Source organism: Hetaerina americana, unplaced genomic scaffold, assembly GCF_022747635.1.
Source record: "Hetaerina americana unplaced genomic scaffold, ioHetAmer1.1.p SCAF_7, whole genome shotgun sequence".
Lineage (NCBI taxonomy): Eukaryota > Metazoa > Arthropoda > Insecta > Odonata > Calopterygidae > Hetaerina > Hetaerina americana.
In genome coordinates, this window is record NW_027287316.1 from 86,468,016 (window position 1) to 86,487,461 (window position 19,446).

Below are 19,446 nucleotides of genomic sequence, written 5' to 3' on the forward strand. Positions count from 1 at the left end.
TCGCTACCTTGTAGGTTAATAATTATTATGTCGAGCCGACTATTGGGGGATTTCGATTACAAGCATTCTGGTCTCTTATTGTTCTCGGAAAAAATGACCATTTAAATCTGCCTGTCCTGCAGTCAATCTCTCTAATCTTACATTCGTGATCCCTCCGCCCGTAATACTATACGTTGGGGTTCGTATTATGTTCTTGATGTCATCGGAAAAGGACCCATCTTTAAATGTTTTTAATAAGTTTAAAGTATATTGTAAACGCCGCTGTGTAAGGGAATCCCAGCCTAAATTTTCTAGCAAAGTAGTTACGCTACTGCGTTGGTCGTAACAGTTTTTGACAAATCTAGCCCCCTCCGCTGAACTCGTTCCAATTCCGAAATTAAATTTATCTCTTGAGGATCCCATATACTGGCAACATACTCTAAGTGGGGCCTGACTAGGGCAAGAAAACATCGTTCCTTCACTTTTTCGTCACATTTACCCAGCACTCTTTTTACAAATCCCAATTTTTTATTAGCACGACCGCATATTTCCCGTATGTGCTTTCCCCAGGACAGATCGTGAGTAATTGTCACATCCAAGTATTTACACCCATATTGCATCAACTGGAAATTACTTTCACCGGAATGCATTATATCATGAACAAAGTTGAGTTTCGCAGGATCTACCTTTACGGAACCCGTGTTGGTTATTAATCAATAAATCTTGGCTATCGAGGAACCTCATTATGGAACTACCAATGATGTGGTCATGAATCTTACAGGAGATGGAGGTGAGCGATATTGGCCTATAATTACTGGGGTCCTCCCAGTCTCCATTTTTAAATATGGGTGTCACAGAAGCTATCTTCCAGCCGCTTGGCACGCTTTATTCAGCTAATGATTTCTTAAATATTATATTAAGATAAGGAGCAATTTCAGACGACAGTTCTTTATACACGCGAGCCGGTACCTCATCAGGTCCCGGAGATTTGTTGGGGACGATATTTTTAAGGAGTAACTCTATTCCGCGGGTGGATAAGTCAATTGCATGCATTGACTGTAGAAATGTTTTCGGAAGGTTCTCTGGTATATTCTGGGAGCATTTGTTGAAAACACTGTGGAATAATGAGTTTAATATGTTGGCTTTGTCTAAACTACTTGTTACTTTATCCCCTTTTTCGTTGTTCAATGAGTTTAGGGTGGACTTTTTTCCCTGCACATCCTTGACGTAGGACCAAAACATCTTTGGGTTATCGTTTAAATGTTCACCTAATTTTTTCCTTTTGAATTCCGCTAGCGCTTTCCGGAAGGCCTTCTTGGCAGTGGACCTAGATGCTTTGTAATTCTGTAAGGTTTCGTTGATTTTATCAGGGGAGGAATCTTTAACCGCGTTTTTCATTCTGGCATGGGACGCCCTTTGCCGTCTTAGTGATTTCCGAACTTCAGAGTTGTACCAACGGGGTTCCTTATTCTCTCTTATATATTTACTAGGTATGAATCTCTGTATTACTGAACGCGTTATCGCAAGAAAATTATTCCAGGTATCCTCGATACTCGTAGTTTTACTTAATTCGTCAAATCTAAGAAAGGAACAGTTTAACTCACGTTTTAGGCCATCATGGTCAGCTTTATTGAATAAATAAATTTTTCTCTTAGGTTTGTTAACTTTTTCTACGCTTAGGGAAAATTTAGCGTTTACAGCCCTGTGATCACTGATTCCATCAATAACTCCTACATTTAAGACCCTTTCGGGTATATTAGTAGCTAATAGATCGAGAATGTTCTTTCCCCTTGTTGGTGAAGTGACTAATTGGTGTAGGGAATTTGAGGTGAACGTCAAATTGAGGGACTCGCATAAATCCTTGTCTTTACCTCCATTTATGAAACTGTACGAATCCCAATCTACTGTGGGAACATTAAAATCGCCACCGATTATTAAACTATGCTCATTGTTGTGGGATGTAAAGCTTTTGATCTGCCTTTCTAGATCTTGTAGTATTGAGTTCACTAGTATTGAGTTAACGCCAGCATGGGGTGGTCTATAATACGCACAGACATATATTCTTTTCGCACTGGGTATTTTTACTGAGCACCAGACACTTTCTATACAGTTATCAGGAAATAACTCAGCTCTACTGATGGTAGAGTTTTTAACCGCGATAAACACTCCTCCTCCGGCTCTATTCTGTCTGTCGTTTCTATACACTGTGAAGGATTTGGGAAATATTTCGCTGTCAGCGATATCATCTGTTAACCAACTTTCAGTTCCTATAATGATATCTGACTCTGTGCTATGAATGAGGTGGTGAAATTCCGGTATCTTATTTTTTAAACTTCGGCAGTTAACTACTACTACGGAAATTATTTCTTTTTCTAAAACCTTCTTTGTGTTCGTTGCGGTCTGCTTTCTGGTGATGTTTTTATAAGTCTTTTGGGTGTCTTAATACACGATCGGTCCATATTCTGAGAAGTGATTCTTTCTCTTGTCTCATTGGCACAATACGTACCTCGATAAATCTCTTTAGGCAACCTAGTATTGTGAGACCCACTAATTGACCTACACTTTATAATATCGTTATCAGGGAAATTTATTTTTAAATTTTAATTTACTCCACTACCTAACCTACTTATTTTCCTAAAAAATATCTATAGTGCTCGAAGATCCTATGAGCCACCCGAACCGATGCCTCAGGGGTGTAGTGGACCCCAGAGCGGTTCAAGGGAGCGCGACAAGACCCGAGCACCGGTCTCAAGTCCACTAACTCGGCCCCCATGTCCCGACAGAATTTCCACAGCCTTCCGTTTAGAGACTCAATACGACTCCAAACTTAAGCACCGCAGTCAGTCCGCGGGACAATGCTGCATATGGACAGCCGTAACTCCACACCAGATGCCTCCCGCACACGATCCACTTCGGATTTTATGTCCCTAAAGTTAAACATAGACGGAGACTATGATGAGTACCGTGGGGCTAGACAAAATTCCCGCGGAACTATTGAAAGGTTTAGGAAAATGTGGGAGGAAAGGTTTTTATGGACTATTTGGAGCATTTATGAGTGATGAATTCGGCCAGAAGGTTTTATGAAATCAGTTTTAGTTCCTATTCCGAAAAAGGTAAAGGCTACATCATGTAAGGACCACAGAGCAATACTTGATTTTGCACGCAGCAGCTAAAGTTGTCCTCAAGATAATCAACAAAAGGATGGAGAGCAAGTCAAATTACAACTTACTGTTCAACGCGTATGCGGAGGAAATGATTAAAGAGGCATGGGAAGACCTGGAGGTAGGATGCTATTGCAGTAATGAGCTTATTAATCGAGAGGAATATAGAACACAACCAGGAGGTATTCGCCTGTTTCGTTGATTTCGAAAAAGCGTTTGATAGAGTAAATTGAGGAAAACTAATGAGTATTCTGCAGAAAATAGGAATAGATTGGAGGGAAAGGAGGCTAATCCGCAACCTGTACATGTCTCAGACTGCTCAGGTGCGAGTGGGGAACGGGGAGTCCGTTTGGGCAGTGTTAGGAAGAGATGTAAAGCAGGGCTGCCCATTATCACCGTTGCTGTTCAACCTGTATGCAGAGGAATTGATTAAAGAGGTATGGGGAGAACTGGAGGTAGGAATGAAAGTGGGCGGGTAATTCGTAAAATCATTTAGGTTTGCAGATGACCAAACTCTAATTTGTCAGTCAGCCAAGGGGCTGCAAGCATTGATTAGTGAATTGTAAATTCAGTGCGACAGGTATGGGATGAGAATCAATATTAATAGAACAAAGGTAATGCGATTTTCTAGAAAGAAAAAGGCTAAGCTTAACATTAAAATAGGAGTGCAAAAACTAGAGCAGGTAGAACAGTTTACGTATCTCGGAAGTGTTTTGGACCAACACGGTCAAAGTAGTAGGGACGTAAGGAGAAGAATTGCGCTAGGTAAAGAGGCTTTCACAAGGAAAAGGAAATTGATGACAGGGACGTTGAGTAAGGATGTGAAGAAAATGCTCGTCAAAACTTAGATGTGGAACGTGGGTATGTATGGTGTGGAATCATGGTCACTGTAGCAGGAGGATAGACGAAGATTGGAGTCTTTTGAAATGTGGGTGTGAAAGAAGAATGGAGAAGGTTAAATTGCATGGAAAGGAAAACAAATGAGGAAGCACTAGGTATGGTGGGTGAGGAGAGGGAATTGTTGGGAGAAATCCTATGGAGGCAGGAAAATGGATGGAGGGCATATTGATGGGAAGTGGGAAGGTAAAGACTGTGATGGAGGGAAATAGAGAAAGTTGGGCAAACGATGAAGGGGCAGGAATGGGGTGGGGATGTTGGACGAATTGAAGAGAGGGAGGAAGCCGATGTGCTTGAAGATGAGTTTAATGTTGCGTGGGGTGTCAGGTTTTGCCTTGTTGACTGTGGTTTAGGAATGATAGGCTCTTCATTTGTGCCCATACAAAACCTACATTCAACCGTAGACTAGCAAATAATAATGATAATGTTTACTCCTTGAAAACAGCGATTATTTGGTGCGAGTGGTCAATGAGTGACCTCCTCCAGTTAGCCATATCTCACACCTACGGAATGCAGGACCCAAATAAAGGATGGAGAAGTGACTTTGCTCTCTTTTGAAAAGAATGTTTTTGGGCCATGCGGAAAAGAACGTGTCATGGGAGCGAGGGGCGCCCAAAGTAACCACCCTCAGCGTCTAATAAATAATTAGTTCTATTTAAATGCATGCTCTTCCACTAACCTTATGTGTTTTGCTATAATAACCCATTCTTTCCGAATGACCTCATTCGTGTTCCGTTCATCTGTTTTTAAGTCTCTTTCCTTTCAATCCCTCGTCCCTCTCCGCGGGGGGAAATTCCTGCTACCTGCAACGTTGGGTCGCCTTTTACAGACTCTTTGGGGGTAGAGTGTTTCGTGGTGCATTTTCATGTGGTAGTGATGTTTCAATTTCTTGCTTGTTGTGTCCTGGCTTCCGTGTTGTAGGATGGCTTTCGTGCTGCATCACGGGGTGCAGTTTTTTAGTTGTTTTGCGGTTTATGTGTTTGCATGAGTATTGGATGAAGGGATTTTTGCATGAGTGTGTGCGCTGCTGTGGGTGTAATTTTCCGTGTTGTTTTTTTTGCACGTGGTATTTTTCTTTTTTACGGTTGGTGACCTAACACCCCCCGCCACACGCCCTTGCGGCGGCTTGCGGGGTATTATGTAGATGTAGATGAAAGTACGACGTCTTAATCTCAAAACGAACCAAATGCGAAGATTATAGCTGTGTCCAAACTTGTCCTTTAAGCGCCTAAATCTCCCGATTTAAGGTGGACGCCATCTCCAAGGGCGTACAAACTCAATGGGCAGCGAGGGAGCGCAAATTTAGGCAACTTATGATTTGGGCCCCGGCTTTAGGACACAAGAAAGGTATCCTAAATCCGCCATATTGGAATCCCAGAATTCAAAGTGCTAGAGGCGAGACTAGCCTAAGAATAGTCGCCATGGCGGGAGTGTATAAGATATGTTGGTCACAATAATATTGGTTATTTCTTCGAGAAAGAACAACTTTACTCGTTTAAAAAAACGAAGGCTTTATCGTAAGGTGAGGTGGGAAAAGGCGGAGCTTTCCTCAGGCAAGAGAAATATGGCGACTTCCGCATGAATGTAGTTTAATTCTTCTGATAACTTTATTTTATCAAGTTGTCGGATAAATATGTTTGGAATGTAGAGGTAAGGACATTTCTTTGTTAGGTGCTTCATTTCATCAATAAGAACATCGTCTTTGCTATTTTGTTTGCATCCATGCCTTCGTTTGTCTACTTGTTAAATCTTATTTTAGCATATAAATATTGCGGAAAATAATCTTCAAGCGTAATGTTGCGTTTGGAGAGTGTAAGCATTGAGTTATGTTCTTTGTGAAAAATATAGCTGCGTTGCGTGAATCCAAATGCGTAATCATGGGCCGTTCGCTAAACCTTTGCAAAATGATTCACCGTTTCACTAGGTAAGCCCTCAAAGAATAGAAGCCAACAAAAATGAAAAAGCGCCCAGAAAGACTAATTGTAGGTATTATAAATATTGAATGGATGCTAAGGGTGACTTAAAAATATGTTACATCAAGCAAGAAAAGTAAGAATTAATATAAATAAACTACGCATGACACAAAGCATATCTTAAAACAATCTCAAGGAATAGAGTAAAAAAATTATCCTGGAGTAAAATACCACAATAATGAGATAAAAAGTTTAAAATTGAGGAAATGTAATGCTATATGACCAAATAATTAAAGCGAAATATAAAGAAATGGATTATCTATAGATTAATTATACGTACTCCGATAAGAGAAAATGAATGCGAAACTAGTCCCAAAAATCGCCCGAGCTTCTAAACTACAAGAAAGAAATGGAAAACTTTAATAAAATATTGCCGCATGAATTGTAGAGTGAACCATAAATTACGCAAATGCACGCAAATATTTGCAGAAGCTATCTCAAATATCAAAATATTTACATTCGAATATCATCTATTTGTTCCTTATTCTTAGCTACGTAGATGGTAGTACTACTGCGTAGGGTGTCCAAACTCAAGCTGTCTTTTTATTAGGCGCCTAACATTCAGGAGTCCACCTCAAAGCACGTTTCTTAAAGCCCAACGAGTCTGGACGCAGCTTACATCTCTCCATGAACGGGAAGTGTTGGAACTTTTCTGGATGATTCGCGAGAGGATTAGTTTGGGGAGCGGATGCTTTGGTCGTTGTCAAGGGCTGCGCACTCACCGCCATCAGGGACACGTTGCTCTCCATGTCGGGGAAGGTGATCTGCATGGTGGCGTACGGGGTGGGTGTGCACTGCGAGTAGTTGGTCCACGTGGTCCGGCCGCCGTCCTCGCCGGCGATCCAGAACCACTCTCCGCCCTCCAGGCATCGCCGCGACGCGTTCGCCTGCCGAGAAACAACGACTCAACTCCCCCATCAGGCGCCAATGAGCACCGCCAACGAATGAGCGGTCCCATCCACCGAATGCCCTGCAAGCGGACGCTGCAGGGCATTCGAGTGGTGACAATGCCAACAGAAACACGCGTGCATGCACACCCCTTCTGCTCGGACATGCTTATATATTTGTCAATAAAAAGACGCTGTATTGCATGTATGCAGTCTCACCTATGCCATTAATAACGAGCACCTCTCAGTAAGCTTTAATAATATTGCTGTAATGCTTTTTGAATTGAGAATCAACTGCGTCCGGCGTCGTGGAATATTTTTACAAATTTTAAAAATTGAACAAAAGCGATTTTACTGTCTACAATTTCACTTTATCTTTACAATGTTTTGATGAGGGGTTTAAATACAACCACGTTGTGTGCGACCGTTTCCTTTTTTCAAGTTTTTTTATTTTTAAAATAAGAATTCGGGGGTGCATAGATTTCATTTTGCTATGAATGTGTATCATCCAGATGGTTGGACGAGTGCTGGAATCCTTCAGTGTCGGTATCTGCCTCTCTCTATTGTTTAATCCTTGTTGTTCAGGTTACTAATCTTTGGTGGGGCCGTAATAATTATATGCTCAGTCCTAATAATGCTCTTGTGTCTCAAGTAAAGTCGGCAGTTTTAATTAAAGGTTAAAATTGATGCTAGTGCCGACTTCCACTTCTTCGCTGTCGCGGGAAATTCGAACTCCATAATCAGGTATTTTCATTATCCATCCACATTCCTAGGCTACTAGACCTACTTCTACGTATATATGCTACAATAACCAACCTAAACGTTGATTTTGAAGGGTGGAGTTGGAGTTCCCCTTATACTAACATGACCTACATCCACTGCTTGTAAAATTCACACGTTCTGATGATGCGGGGTCAGTTCCTAATTCATTTAACAGTCGCATGCGGTTTCCTCTGAGAGGTCTCCTGGGCCCGAAACTTCATAGTGCAATGGATGAAGGCTTGCATTGATTGAACGGTGACCGATTGATTAGAATTCAGACCCTCCGGTCAATGCTATACTCAGGAACTCGGCCATGTCTCCAGGATTCATAAAGGGTCAATGTATTTGTAGACGCATTAACTTATTACAGTCGTGACACATTGAGTATCAATCACTTTGCAATAGGTATTCCACACTTTTTTTACAATAACTTGACCGGTCATGAGGTACCAAAATTCATAAATGGCTTAAAAAAAAGATTTTTTACGCACAACCGTTATTTTCCAGAGAGTAGACTGCGTTGGTGCATTTAAGTGGTTTGAATGATTGAAATAATCGTGAAAATGTTGAAAATCGATCAATTGCTTTACTTTTCATTTTCAGTATTTCAATTCTAAGACTGTAGCCCTGAATCCTTCCCAATTTGGTATTTATATCTTTCAGTCCCTGATAAGTTCTCTCTTGCATGTCCTTCTAAGCTTGTCGTCCTATGCGCTTGTCTCCAGGTCTCCCTCGCGGATCTTCCCTTCAATTCCCCCTCTCACTTCCATTATGTTTTGTAGCTCATCCATCTGTGCCTCAAGGGGGGTCCATCCAGTTCTCCCTCGTCTCCGTGTGGAGTGCTTTCCCCTTCTGCTCTCGCATACACTTCCTCCTTCTCCGCTTATCTCTTCTCACTCACGCAAGAGGGCCTCTTTGAGGACAACTGGAATGTCCAAGGTTTGCTTGTGTTGTAACCAAGTGGAAATTCCTACTTAGGGCATTAAGTATTCAGTGATTCCGGTGTCCTTTGGCGAAGGTCGTTAACGTTTGCATCCATTTACAAAGAATTCGATACGAACCTCTTTTGGAAATAAAATATAAAGTATGTCGGCGGATGTTAAAAAAATATAGCCAGGCGTTATCTGGTATTTCCGACTCATCTCAAAGTCGGCGGATGATGTAAATAAATGGTGAGATTTGTGTCGCTTGGAGGGCTCATCTGAGAGCCGTGGGAAACTTTTAAGATGCTGCTCATGACCCAAATAAGCACCTGCCGAGAGAGGGACCAGTGTCAAAATGTACATTCCGAGAAAAGAAACACATCAGAGCAAAATAATTGATTTTTGCAAAAAGAGCGTTCGCACTTAATGTTTATTGCCATGAAAGAGTAATGCTTCTCCGACAAAAGTTTCATCTTCGTGAAATAGATTAAATGCACCAGAGGAAAGGTTTCGATGGCCACAATGGCTTCAATGGGATGCGAAGTCACTTATTTTAGTCAGCTGCAAATCATGTGTGTCATTGGTCCACTCAGTTATAAACCTCATAATATTAAAATCACTAACCATAATTGCAGTTTCCCTCCCCGGACTAAAACCTTGACGTGGTGGAAGGGCTTGTGCGTTCCGATGACCCCTAATGCTGTGGTAGCGGGAGTAATAATAATTGCTCCTGGTGGGGTCACCCATGCCAGATAGGTCGAAGGTTAGGAGCCAGTCGAAAGGTAGTCCACGCAGCGTCTGTTCCTCAGTGAGGCGGCTGCAATGGCGTCCGACCCCAGTGGGGCGGCCAGTAAGTGATGGTGTCACGTTAAAAACACTGTTGAGGAAGGCAACGGGAAACCACCTCAATTATCATTCCCAAGATAAATATGATGGACAATGCACAGAGTCCTGGCAACTACGGGGCACAGCCCAATCGGCCATGTGTCGTGCCCGGCAGCGGGAGAGGTAAGGCTTCCGCGGTCGTCATCCCACGAAGCCCTTGCAAGGGAAAACCGGCAGCAGCAGGACAGAAGGCGCAGGAGAAGAAGACCACATTGGTTAGAATAGGAACGTGGAATATTAAGACAATGATGAGGACAGGGAAACTGGAGAACATTGAATGAAAGATGGAGAGGGGAAAAATAGATATTTTAGGTCTATGCGAGGTGAGATGGAAAGATAGCGGGGATTACTGGAGTAATAAGTATATAATAATATTCAGCGGCGGAGACGAGAGCCAACGAGGGGTTGCCATAGTATTAAATGAAGAGGTAGGAAGAAGCGTAGTCAACATAGAGCAGGTAAAGGATAGAATACTACTAGTAGAGATAAAAGCAGAACCAACGAACTTGGTTATTATTCAGGTATACATGCCACCGAGGAATCATAAGGAAATAGAGGTCGATAGGATATTCGATCAGTTAGAGGACATAATCGCGTGTGTTCCTGCAGGGAAACATTTGATAGTGATGGGGGATTGGAATTCGACGGTGAGCGAAGAGATGGTGACGAGGTCGGGGACTACGGTTTAGGCACGAGGAATGACCGCGGGGAGAAAGTAGTTGAGTTTTGCAGGAGACAAGGGTAAGTCATGACCAACACTTGGTTTAGACACCACAAAAGACGCAGGTATACATGGAAAATGCCAGGTGACTCAGAAAGGTATCAGCTAGATTATATCCTGGTTAGACATAGGTTTAAGAACAGTGTGATTAATTCGCACGGCTTCCCGGGAGCGGATGCGGACTCTTACCACAATTTAGTTATTATGAAATGTAGCGTCCGTTTCAAACAGATAAGGCATGGGCGGTGAGTTAGAAAATGGAATGTAAAACATTACATGGTGTGATAAGGAAGGAATACAAACAGGCGGTAGAGGAAATCATGGAGCATGGTAAAGATCCGATACTATCGTAGAAAAATGGGAAAGTATCAAGAAAGGGTTGTCTAAAGCCGCAAAAGACACTTTTGGAACCGTTAACGCTAAAAGGACTAGGAAACCATGGATCACGGATGAGATGATAATAAAAATGGATGAGCGGCGAAAATGGAAGAATGTAAACACAGAATAAGGCAAAATGAAGTGCAAAGAATTAAACAATAAATTGAGGTGGGAAACAAATAAAGCAAAAGAAGCATGGTAGAAGGCACAGTGCGAGGATATGGAGTCTGCAGAGGAAGGGTGAAATCGGTGCGCTGTACAGCAAAGTTATATCGTTAACGGGAAGTAAGAAAGGGAGATGAACAATAGCAGTTAGAGATAATGCTGGTATGGTAATAGTTGACGCAGGAAAGATCCTAGAGAGATGGAAGGAATATATAGAAGAACTGTATAGTAAAGACCATAGACCAACAAAGTTAGACATAGAAAAGGAACATGACGTAGAGGAAGATAGCTTAGGTCCAGGCATACTAGACAATGAGATAGAAAGGGCATTAAGGGAGATGAAACTAAATAAGGCCGTGGGGGTGGATAACATTCCCGCGGAACTTTTAAAATGCTTAGAAAAATGTGGGAGGAAGAGGCTATATGGGCTGATCCGTAGTAGCGAGTAGTAGGCGAGATTTGGCTTGAAATCAATTTTTTTTAAACAAAGAGCCAAGACTGTTGAGTGGACGATCTTTTTTGATCAGCCACCCCTGGTCCCGACCTTGCACCATGGCGACTATTTCCCCTCTTCTTGCTCTAGGAACAGTGGACAACGGTGCGCCGATGACGAGGAACACTCAAGACCGCCGTTGTCAGCTGGTTCAATTCCCAAGAGGCGAACTTCTGTGTGCTGAGGGATTGAAGAAGCTGGTGCAGCATTGCGAAAGGTGTTTAGCGAGGCGAACGGCGATCATGCAGAAAAGTGAAGTAGCTATATATGTTAAACCAAATAGCCATTACTCTGCGAATATGTCTCGTATTTCTCAATTTAATGAGGAAAATGTGATAAATTGGCGTTTCATAGAGCACACATTCGAGTAGATCCGTATCAGTTTTGATAAAAAACAGTCCCCAGAAGACCCGCTCTATTTAAATGTCTTTTTTATTTAGGCGGTGCTCTTGTCCAGAAATCGTTCTCATTATTTTATCTCGCTCGTGTTTTCTCTTATAGCGGCGACACCGACTCTCGTTATAAATGGGCCAAATCCTACGCGTCCTCCAGAAGGGTTTTGGCTTAGGTCTAATCAGTTAATCTAGTCTTCATTAAAAGTTATGCACGAAATTTCCTGCTGCTCGTGTTAGCGCTTGCTGTCGTGCCCACAAACAGGAAACCTTTCACTCGCACGCGGGCGCACCTTTCGGAAAGCACTCGAACCGTGTTCAGGGGACCGCTAACGCGGGAATTTCCGCTGAAATTCCGAAGAAGATATTTTGCGTTAAAAGAATACTTTCCGCCGTAATGCGCCGACAGCAAATGAGACGTTATGCAGCGTCGTTAATAGGTTTTTGAGTCTGGCTCCTGCCGTCAACATCGCCTGATCATCGCTCTTGTTCAATAATTTGGCTGGCACTCTTCATTCTCACTTCATTGGCTGACCCTCTTCACAACTCTACAGTTTTCTGTACTTTGGCTGGAGTTTGCTGCATTACAGATCGACGGCATGAAAGTATACTCCCCCCCCCCAAAAGGAATCGTCGCCAAGCAGTCAAATGGAAGATGGGGAAGTTAAAGAATTCCCAATTCAATCCGCGCCGTCGCGCTTATCGATGAAGTAGAACTAACATATCCCTCTGACAAATTTCAAGAAACTTCGGCAATAACATTTAACGGAGTCATCCGCTAATATGCATTTCAATGCAACAACTTCGGAGTGTAAAAATCATTCGCCTTGATCAGGATTCGAACCCGGATCCCTTTCAGAGTCTAATAGGTTGCCTTGATAGCTTAAATAGCTGAAGCACTCGGCCGGACATCCAGGGATCCGGGGTCGAATCTCGGTCAAGGCGAATTATTTTTATGTGCTGAATTGTTGCCTTTGACTCCCTCTGATTGGCAAAAAAGCTGCTATGGAAACCTGAAGCTGCCTGAATGCTTGAAAGTCGAAAATTTTCTAAATTCGATCCACACCATAGCGAAGCGAAATTTCATGCACGCCGTCGAAGGTTGACTTTGACGTGCGCGCATCATGAGTCCTGTTGTATATACGGGTTTATTATCGATATCGGATGACTTCGATACTAAGAGACAGAGTGGCATTCATCTCCCGAGTGAGTTCGATTGCTATTTCGATCGAATAGTTCGGAGTGGCAGGTGCCGACAAAAGCAAGATATCAATTGAGTCAAGTCAATTCAACGAATTTTATTTACCTTTAACTATTGGTAATTTATCAAAACTAGGAAATCATTTTTGTTGATTCTTGTGCTGTTAACGTTGGAACTATGTATGCTTGTGAATATATTAAATATTGGGTTCTCATTACATATTCCATTCTATGCTTGCCATTTATTCTGTCTTTTCTGCTATAAACAAGAGGTCCCATTAATGTGTGCTAATGTTAGTTTTGAGCTTTTGGATACGATTGGATGATAAATCGATCCGACTCATTTGATACTAATTAGTCACATGCGAGAATCATCTCCATATAACCGCTTCTTCTATCGGCTGACGATTGTGTCTCGTGGAATTATTTTGATTGCTCAAGTCATTCATCAGGCCTTGTTGTTCGTGGGCTGTCTCTTTTAGTACGTTCCCTGATTAAAGAGAGGGCACATTTGGGAATTGGTTTTCAAAAGTACCCCCTTTCATCCAAGTATTTTTTGCCTAAGTTCAAAAGAGAGATATCTCTGAGGGCGTGTTCGGGTGTGGTGGCTCGCCTCTGGAGCCCGCGCCCTCGCACGAGGGGTGTGATTTATTGCCCTGTCTTCAGAGTGACCCCGACAGGGAGAATATCGGGCGAGTTTGCATAGGGACGCATCATTAAGCGCCGTGCCGTCCGAAAGAGGACGCCCTAATGGGAGAGTGAGGGCACGCGAGCCTGACCTCATTGCTCTCCACCCCATATCATTTGATAGTTATCGACTTTCGCAAACATATTTTGCGAGGGGCACCTCGTGAAATATATTTGCCCATGAATGTATTGCTGGCGACTGCGTGTGCCGTGTGCAAAACCAGATCAGTTGAAAACACTCGCGAATTAAAAAGAGTTAATATTTTAAACCTTCGCTACAATTCACTCGACGACATTCGCCCATCGTCGCGAGATGTAGATAGGCACGCGTGCCACCGAATGTGTACAAATATACGGAGTCCTCTGAATAAAAAGTATGTTTACTTTAGGAAAATAAAAATTGGATCTCTTATCCAATTTTTGTATGATCTGCCTATCATACCGATATGCTATCTACCTACCTCACGCCTCTAGCGGAGTACTGATGAATATGTAATCTTCTGTTGTTGCTTAACTTATTCTGATTTGCTTACAAGTTTACTTAAATAAGTAAGTTTGAAATCTTTGACCAGTTTCGATGCTAAACCACGTAGAATTTGTGTGTGCAATGGTGTGTAGGGTGTAAAGGATGAGTTCTAGAATCTGCAATATAATCGGATGAGTCCGAGACCGGCCCATTCGCTTTTGCTTGGATTTGTTCGTATTTCTGTGAACCAGCTGCGCTATGCCAAGTGAGGCCTAATTCATGAAGCAATATGCAAACGACAAATCGGACCAGCTCATGGCTGGGCGCCAAAATGAAAATAATATTAGGAAAAGCGAGAGGGAGCACTGAACTGCTGATTCAGTCGCATACATTGACTGCTACCGGATTATAAGAAAACAGTCTCATGACTTAAATACTGATTTTTTGATTGATATAAAGACTGTTTGTCGTTAGTTTTTACCTCATATTTTTCTCCTTTAATTGACATTTTAATTGTTATAATTATTGGTAGCCTGCCTTTCAAGGTTGGTTTTGGATGGACACAAACTTAACACCCCTACACTTCTTAGCCTCGACTAACCAGACAACTTTCACACTCCACAATAAACCCTTTTCCGAACGCTTCCTCCCTCCCTTCATCCCATTCAACAAGTCCTTCCATCCACCTCCTCTCCCACCAAATGCTTTCCCCCAGTAACACCCGTAATTATTTCCTCTGATCGATTAAATGCCCTCTCCATTCTTCCTTTAAACGGTTACATCCCGGCATGGAGACCAAAAGGACCTTTGCATCATACACCTCGAAGTTTTTCCCTCGTATTCAATCGATTTGAGTGGAGTGTACATTATGATATATGAGCATAGTGACACAAACACGGACGGACATGTATCTTAATGCATAAAATTCATATTTAATTCATATCAATTAAATATAATGACAAGGCCTCGAAATGTATTTTATACAATCTTTACATCGATACATGTTATTTTAGTAAATGCATTCTTTCCATGACATTGCAAATAAATAATATTCAGCTCTTCAAACTATTCTATTAACCTAGGTAACTCACGACAATATGGTGGCAGCCCACTACGGTCTACTGTCGGGAGGATCACGTAATGTGGGAAGAGTACCGGGAAATGTGTGTGGGTATATATCGCGTGCGAATACTTCTGCAAATGTAAGTAACACTTTCATTTTTTGACGGACGGTACTCATTTTAACTCGGGTACTATCGCACGCCTTATCACCACAGTTCATTCATGAAGAGGCTTACGGGGCATGGTATACATGCATATGTATTAATTATTGAGAAAGAGATTATTAGGACCGCCGTAATAAGACAATAAATAGAACCGCCAAGCGGCAAATATTACATAGTTCAAGTGAAGAAGAGTACTGGAGAAATGGGCATTGTGCTATCGGGAGTGCTTACAAGAAAATCAAAAAGAAGTCACTGAATTAGCAAAAGGAATGCCGCCTGTTTTGTGCAAATTAATCTCCTCGAGTCATGTTTTCCTCATGGATCATTGACATTGCTTGGCTGTGAGTGGGCACAGCCATCAACAGGAACATTTCTCAGTCTGTCGCAATTCGAGGGATATTTTTTCTAATATTTCCTTCCATCATTCTTTACTCGCAGTATTATCTAAAGGAGTACAAAAATGGTGCTCGATACATTAATGAATTCATGCAAATTAGTCTCTAACGGGAAATCAAAATAATAATAATTGAGTTATGCTCGGATTTCGCTCAGAGGGAATACGATGTGTTTGGGAAGGACTCGATGACTCTGCGATGCGCTGCGTTTGATATATGGGCCTGCTATCATTCTTCTCTTTCTGTAAATATTTTCAATGATCGACTAATGATTGAAATATGAATGCAAACTTAAAAATCCTTCTTTTCGCAAATGAAGTCAAATTAAAAGAACGAGGCTGAATCTTGGTTAAGGAATGTTTTACATGGTGTTTACTTCATTTACTGAAATTTGAAATTTATTTCAGATCAGGATGATAAATGTTGCACGTGAGCTGTTGCTAACTTTTGAATCAACGCTCTTTTGCGATCCCACTCTCCCTTCATCTCCCGCACATGCGGAAACGCTTTTCTTTTGTTTTCCATCGACGTCAGGGATTGAAGAAATACTCGAATTCCAGCGCACCAATCGGCAGTCTCTAGAAACGCCCCTGCTCATCTGTGATTGCGGTTGTTGGATGCAAGACTCGGTTAGAAAGTAAGCATCGTTCTTATTTATATTCCCAGGGCTGAAAATCAACTTGAACTCATTTATCGAATACGGTATTTATCCTGAATTCATTTCCATTCCTGAAACCACTTCTTTCTGTACAGCTGTCTCGGAATTTACTTTTCCGTATTTAGCATTTTTTTAGCCCCAACAAAATCCCGAGAACATAGTATGGGAATAACAATCGCTGCAAAAAATTGTAATGAAACACTTTGAAGGATATTTAGATTGTGACTTCTCGTTTTGAGAAATGCAAAAATCTGCTTTGATGGCCTTAGAACAACTCTCTCAAGTTATCATTCCCTGCTTTGTATTTTCACAACATCTGTCCTCCGTCTGCAGTCATCATTATCGTGACTAAGATCGTATTAGTGGACGTTTGCTTTCATGGATTTTATACAGACTTCGTAGAACATTTTTAACGCGCTTGGGTTTAGAAGGCCTGCAATTGCCTCTTCCCGCAGATCATGAAGTTGCCGGAACTCTCTCCGCAGAGTATTCAAATGTCAAATTATTTTGACATGCATTTACCATTTAATTTTTGGCTCTGCCGGCGTGATAGAGACACAACTTAAGCAAATAAGATCTTCGCTCACAGATATACCGCAGTTGTTTGTGTATTTTGTTCTGAATTCCTCCTCTAAATCATCTCTAAATACTTTTGATTTCAGTTTTATTTCACTCGCATTGTTTTCTCAGCGAAATACACCAAATGAGCGTCTTTCGCATTTACCTTAAAAGTTGTTTTTTTTCATTAAACCACCACTTTGCACGCTTCGAGATTTGCAACCATAGCCAGTGCATATTCTTGTAATAACTATTCTATATTAGAGGCTCACCATTCCGTGGAGTAACCCTGATTTTATTAAACCACGAATTACTTTTACACAAGTACATATACTCATGTTAGAACATCGCCGCGCAAACCACTAATATCGATCCGATAACCCAAATACGACCAAATACCGTGAGATTCGTTCGCCTAAAAATTCTTGCAAAGCTATCTATTTTTAAAACATGCTCAGAACATGCACTCCATAGTTATTTTCGAGCAATTCCCCGCTTTTCTCCAAATTTAAATCGGATCAAAGAACAAAAGCCAACCGTCAATAGACACGAATATTTCGATTAAAAATATTTCGGTTACAATGAAAGAAGAAATTACGTTTCATCCTTTTTGATTGTGTTCCCCCATCTAGTCGTACCATTCGGGAAAACTGGAATTAACGTCCTGAATAGCATCCCATTTCGGCTAAAGTTTCTTTTGCCATTACAGATTTCCATAAGGTTTAATACCCTTCCGAAAGGTAACTAGTTTGTTCAGACTGGGTTCTACTCCCGTCTGGCGACTTATTTGTTTGAAAGAATTTCTTTTCCCGTATAGTTCCATCATGATGAAATCACTATTTGAACTCGGAAACCAGTCGTTGATTCTCGCTCTGTCGGTCCTCATTTAAAATCCAATGTCTCGACCGAATTGGAAGAAAGAAAAGGAATCTTTTTGAACCAGCCTTTTATCAGAAGGAACATTCACGTAATGGAATGGAATTTAATTATCACAAAATATTTTATTCACTTCCGCAACAAATATTGCAAATCAAAGCCAAACTTAGATGCAAATTATACTTTTTCGATGAAGAAGTATAATTTGGTTCAAATTTGTTTTTCAACGATACTTTTATTTTCGACTTCATGGCCTTTTGGGAGTCTAAGCAGATTTTGACTTGATGTGCATATAAATCCTGATTTAACTTCAATAAAGGTTATAACAGTTTAGTAAATATGCATAATAGGATTTAATAGTAATATTTATGCTCCTGAATGATAATTTAGGAATGCTATCAATGTAACGGCTTATTTAGAAGCTTGACTTATCGTTGCTGAGGAACCTTTGGGAAGAAAAAGTTTAGTATTCATTATTGCTACAAGTGATTGCCAAGTCATATTTTGTTGATACATATACCAAATTAAAACTTCGTTCTAAAATGTGAACGAAAATCTTGGCTCATATATTTAAGGAAAATATACAATGGTTCATGAGCCATTAATCAACATAATCGGTTGACATGGACTGAGAAACAGATCAAAAATATAAAAAATATATGAGGCAAGCCGCCATTTTCCCTTTCACGATGAGCTATTGCAAGAAAACTTTGGAGCTGTATAGAATGGGTGGACGTGCATATTTTTCCACCAGAGCGAAAATAAAAATTGAAGTTATGTTTTACATTTTTACTCGGGAGAGGCCCATTGCCCCTAATTGCCGATGATACACACACTTCTTTGTGGAAAAGAATATGGGAAAACTTGCGTGGAAATTGAAGTTATGAAAATATTATTCGAACCTCAGACGTAAAAGGCCAAGGATATATTGTACTGGCTTTCAACTCGGACGGCCCAGGTTTGAATCCCGGGGCGGTTGCCCGATTTCTACTGTGGTCCCACGAGTGGGGGGGAGGGGAGGCAGACATAACCGGGTGGGCCTCATTGGTGTCTTTCGCCGGGTTTCTCTCCACCATTCTCCCCCCCCACCTTTCTACCGTATTACCCAGCGGCCTTCGTGAACTTGGCCCTTGGAAGGGGGGGCGCACTGACCGTGGGGTCGAAACCAGCGATGTAAGCGGGGCACGGGAGGGTGGCCGTGCGCCCCGCGGCCGTGTGCCCCCAGCAGAGGATGCCGTCCCAGACGCGGGAGCAGAGGGGGGTCACGGCTGGGGTCTCCCCTCCCGCCATCTCCAGCAGGCACCGCTGGTGCATCTCCTCGATCACCCTCTCCTGCTCGTCTCCGTTGGCGACCGCACCGGGCGGGCCCGCCGTTACCGCCTCGCCCGACATTAACGCCACCTGCAAGAGGAATCCGGAGTCAAGACAACCCTCCTCGAGCAACTAATGCGGCTTCCGGCCCATCCCAACTTTCATTTTCCCCTCACCTTTTCGCAGGTTGGTACTAATTGTAATATTCCCAAGTATCGGTACCTCGTTACCGGTGCCTAAAGCAATAATAGTAACTACTTCGACCTCGATACTGATACCTAGGGCATGAATCCTCGTTACCAGTATCAAGTTACTGGTACCTAATGTCAAAACAGTGGGAATTTTCTGAGTATCTAGATACCGGTGTTAACCCTTATTTAAAGACATTAACAAGGAAAAATTAATTTAAAGGTAAAGTCAAATTTTTACATGTAGTTGGTCGTGTGATCGGGT

General features: G+C 41.9%; 1 protein-coding gene across 1 annotated transcript in view; it reads right to left on the minus strand.

The window, feature by feature from the left end:
- LOC139696906 (uncharacterized) overlaps window positions 1–19,446 on the minus strand; it is a 121,478-nt gene that overhangs the window by 19,511 nt on the left and 82,521 nt on the right. Inside the window, exons 2-3 of the mRNA XM_071595787.1 lie at window positions 18,835–19,083; window positions 6,733–6,897 (exon numbers count right to left, since the gene is read on the minus strand). Coding sequence (XP_071451888.1) covers window positions 6,733–6,897; window positions 18,835–19,083 — 414 coding nt within the window. The remainder of the gene's footprint in view (window positions 1–6,732; window positions 6,898–18,834; window positions 19,084–19,446) is intronic.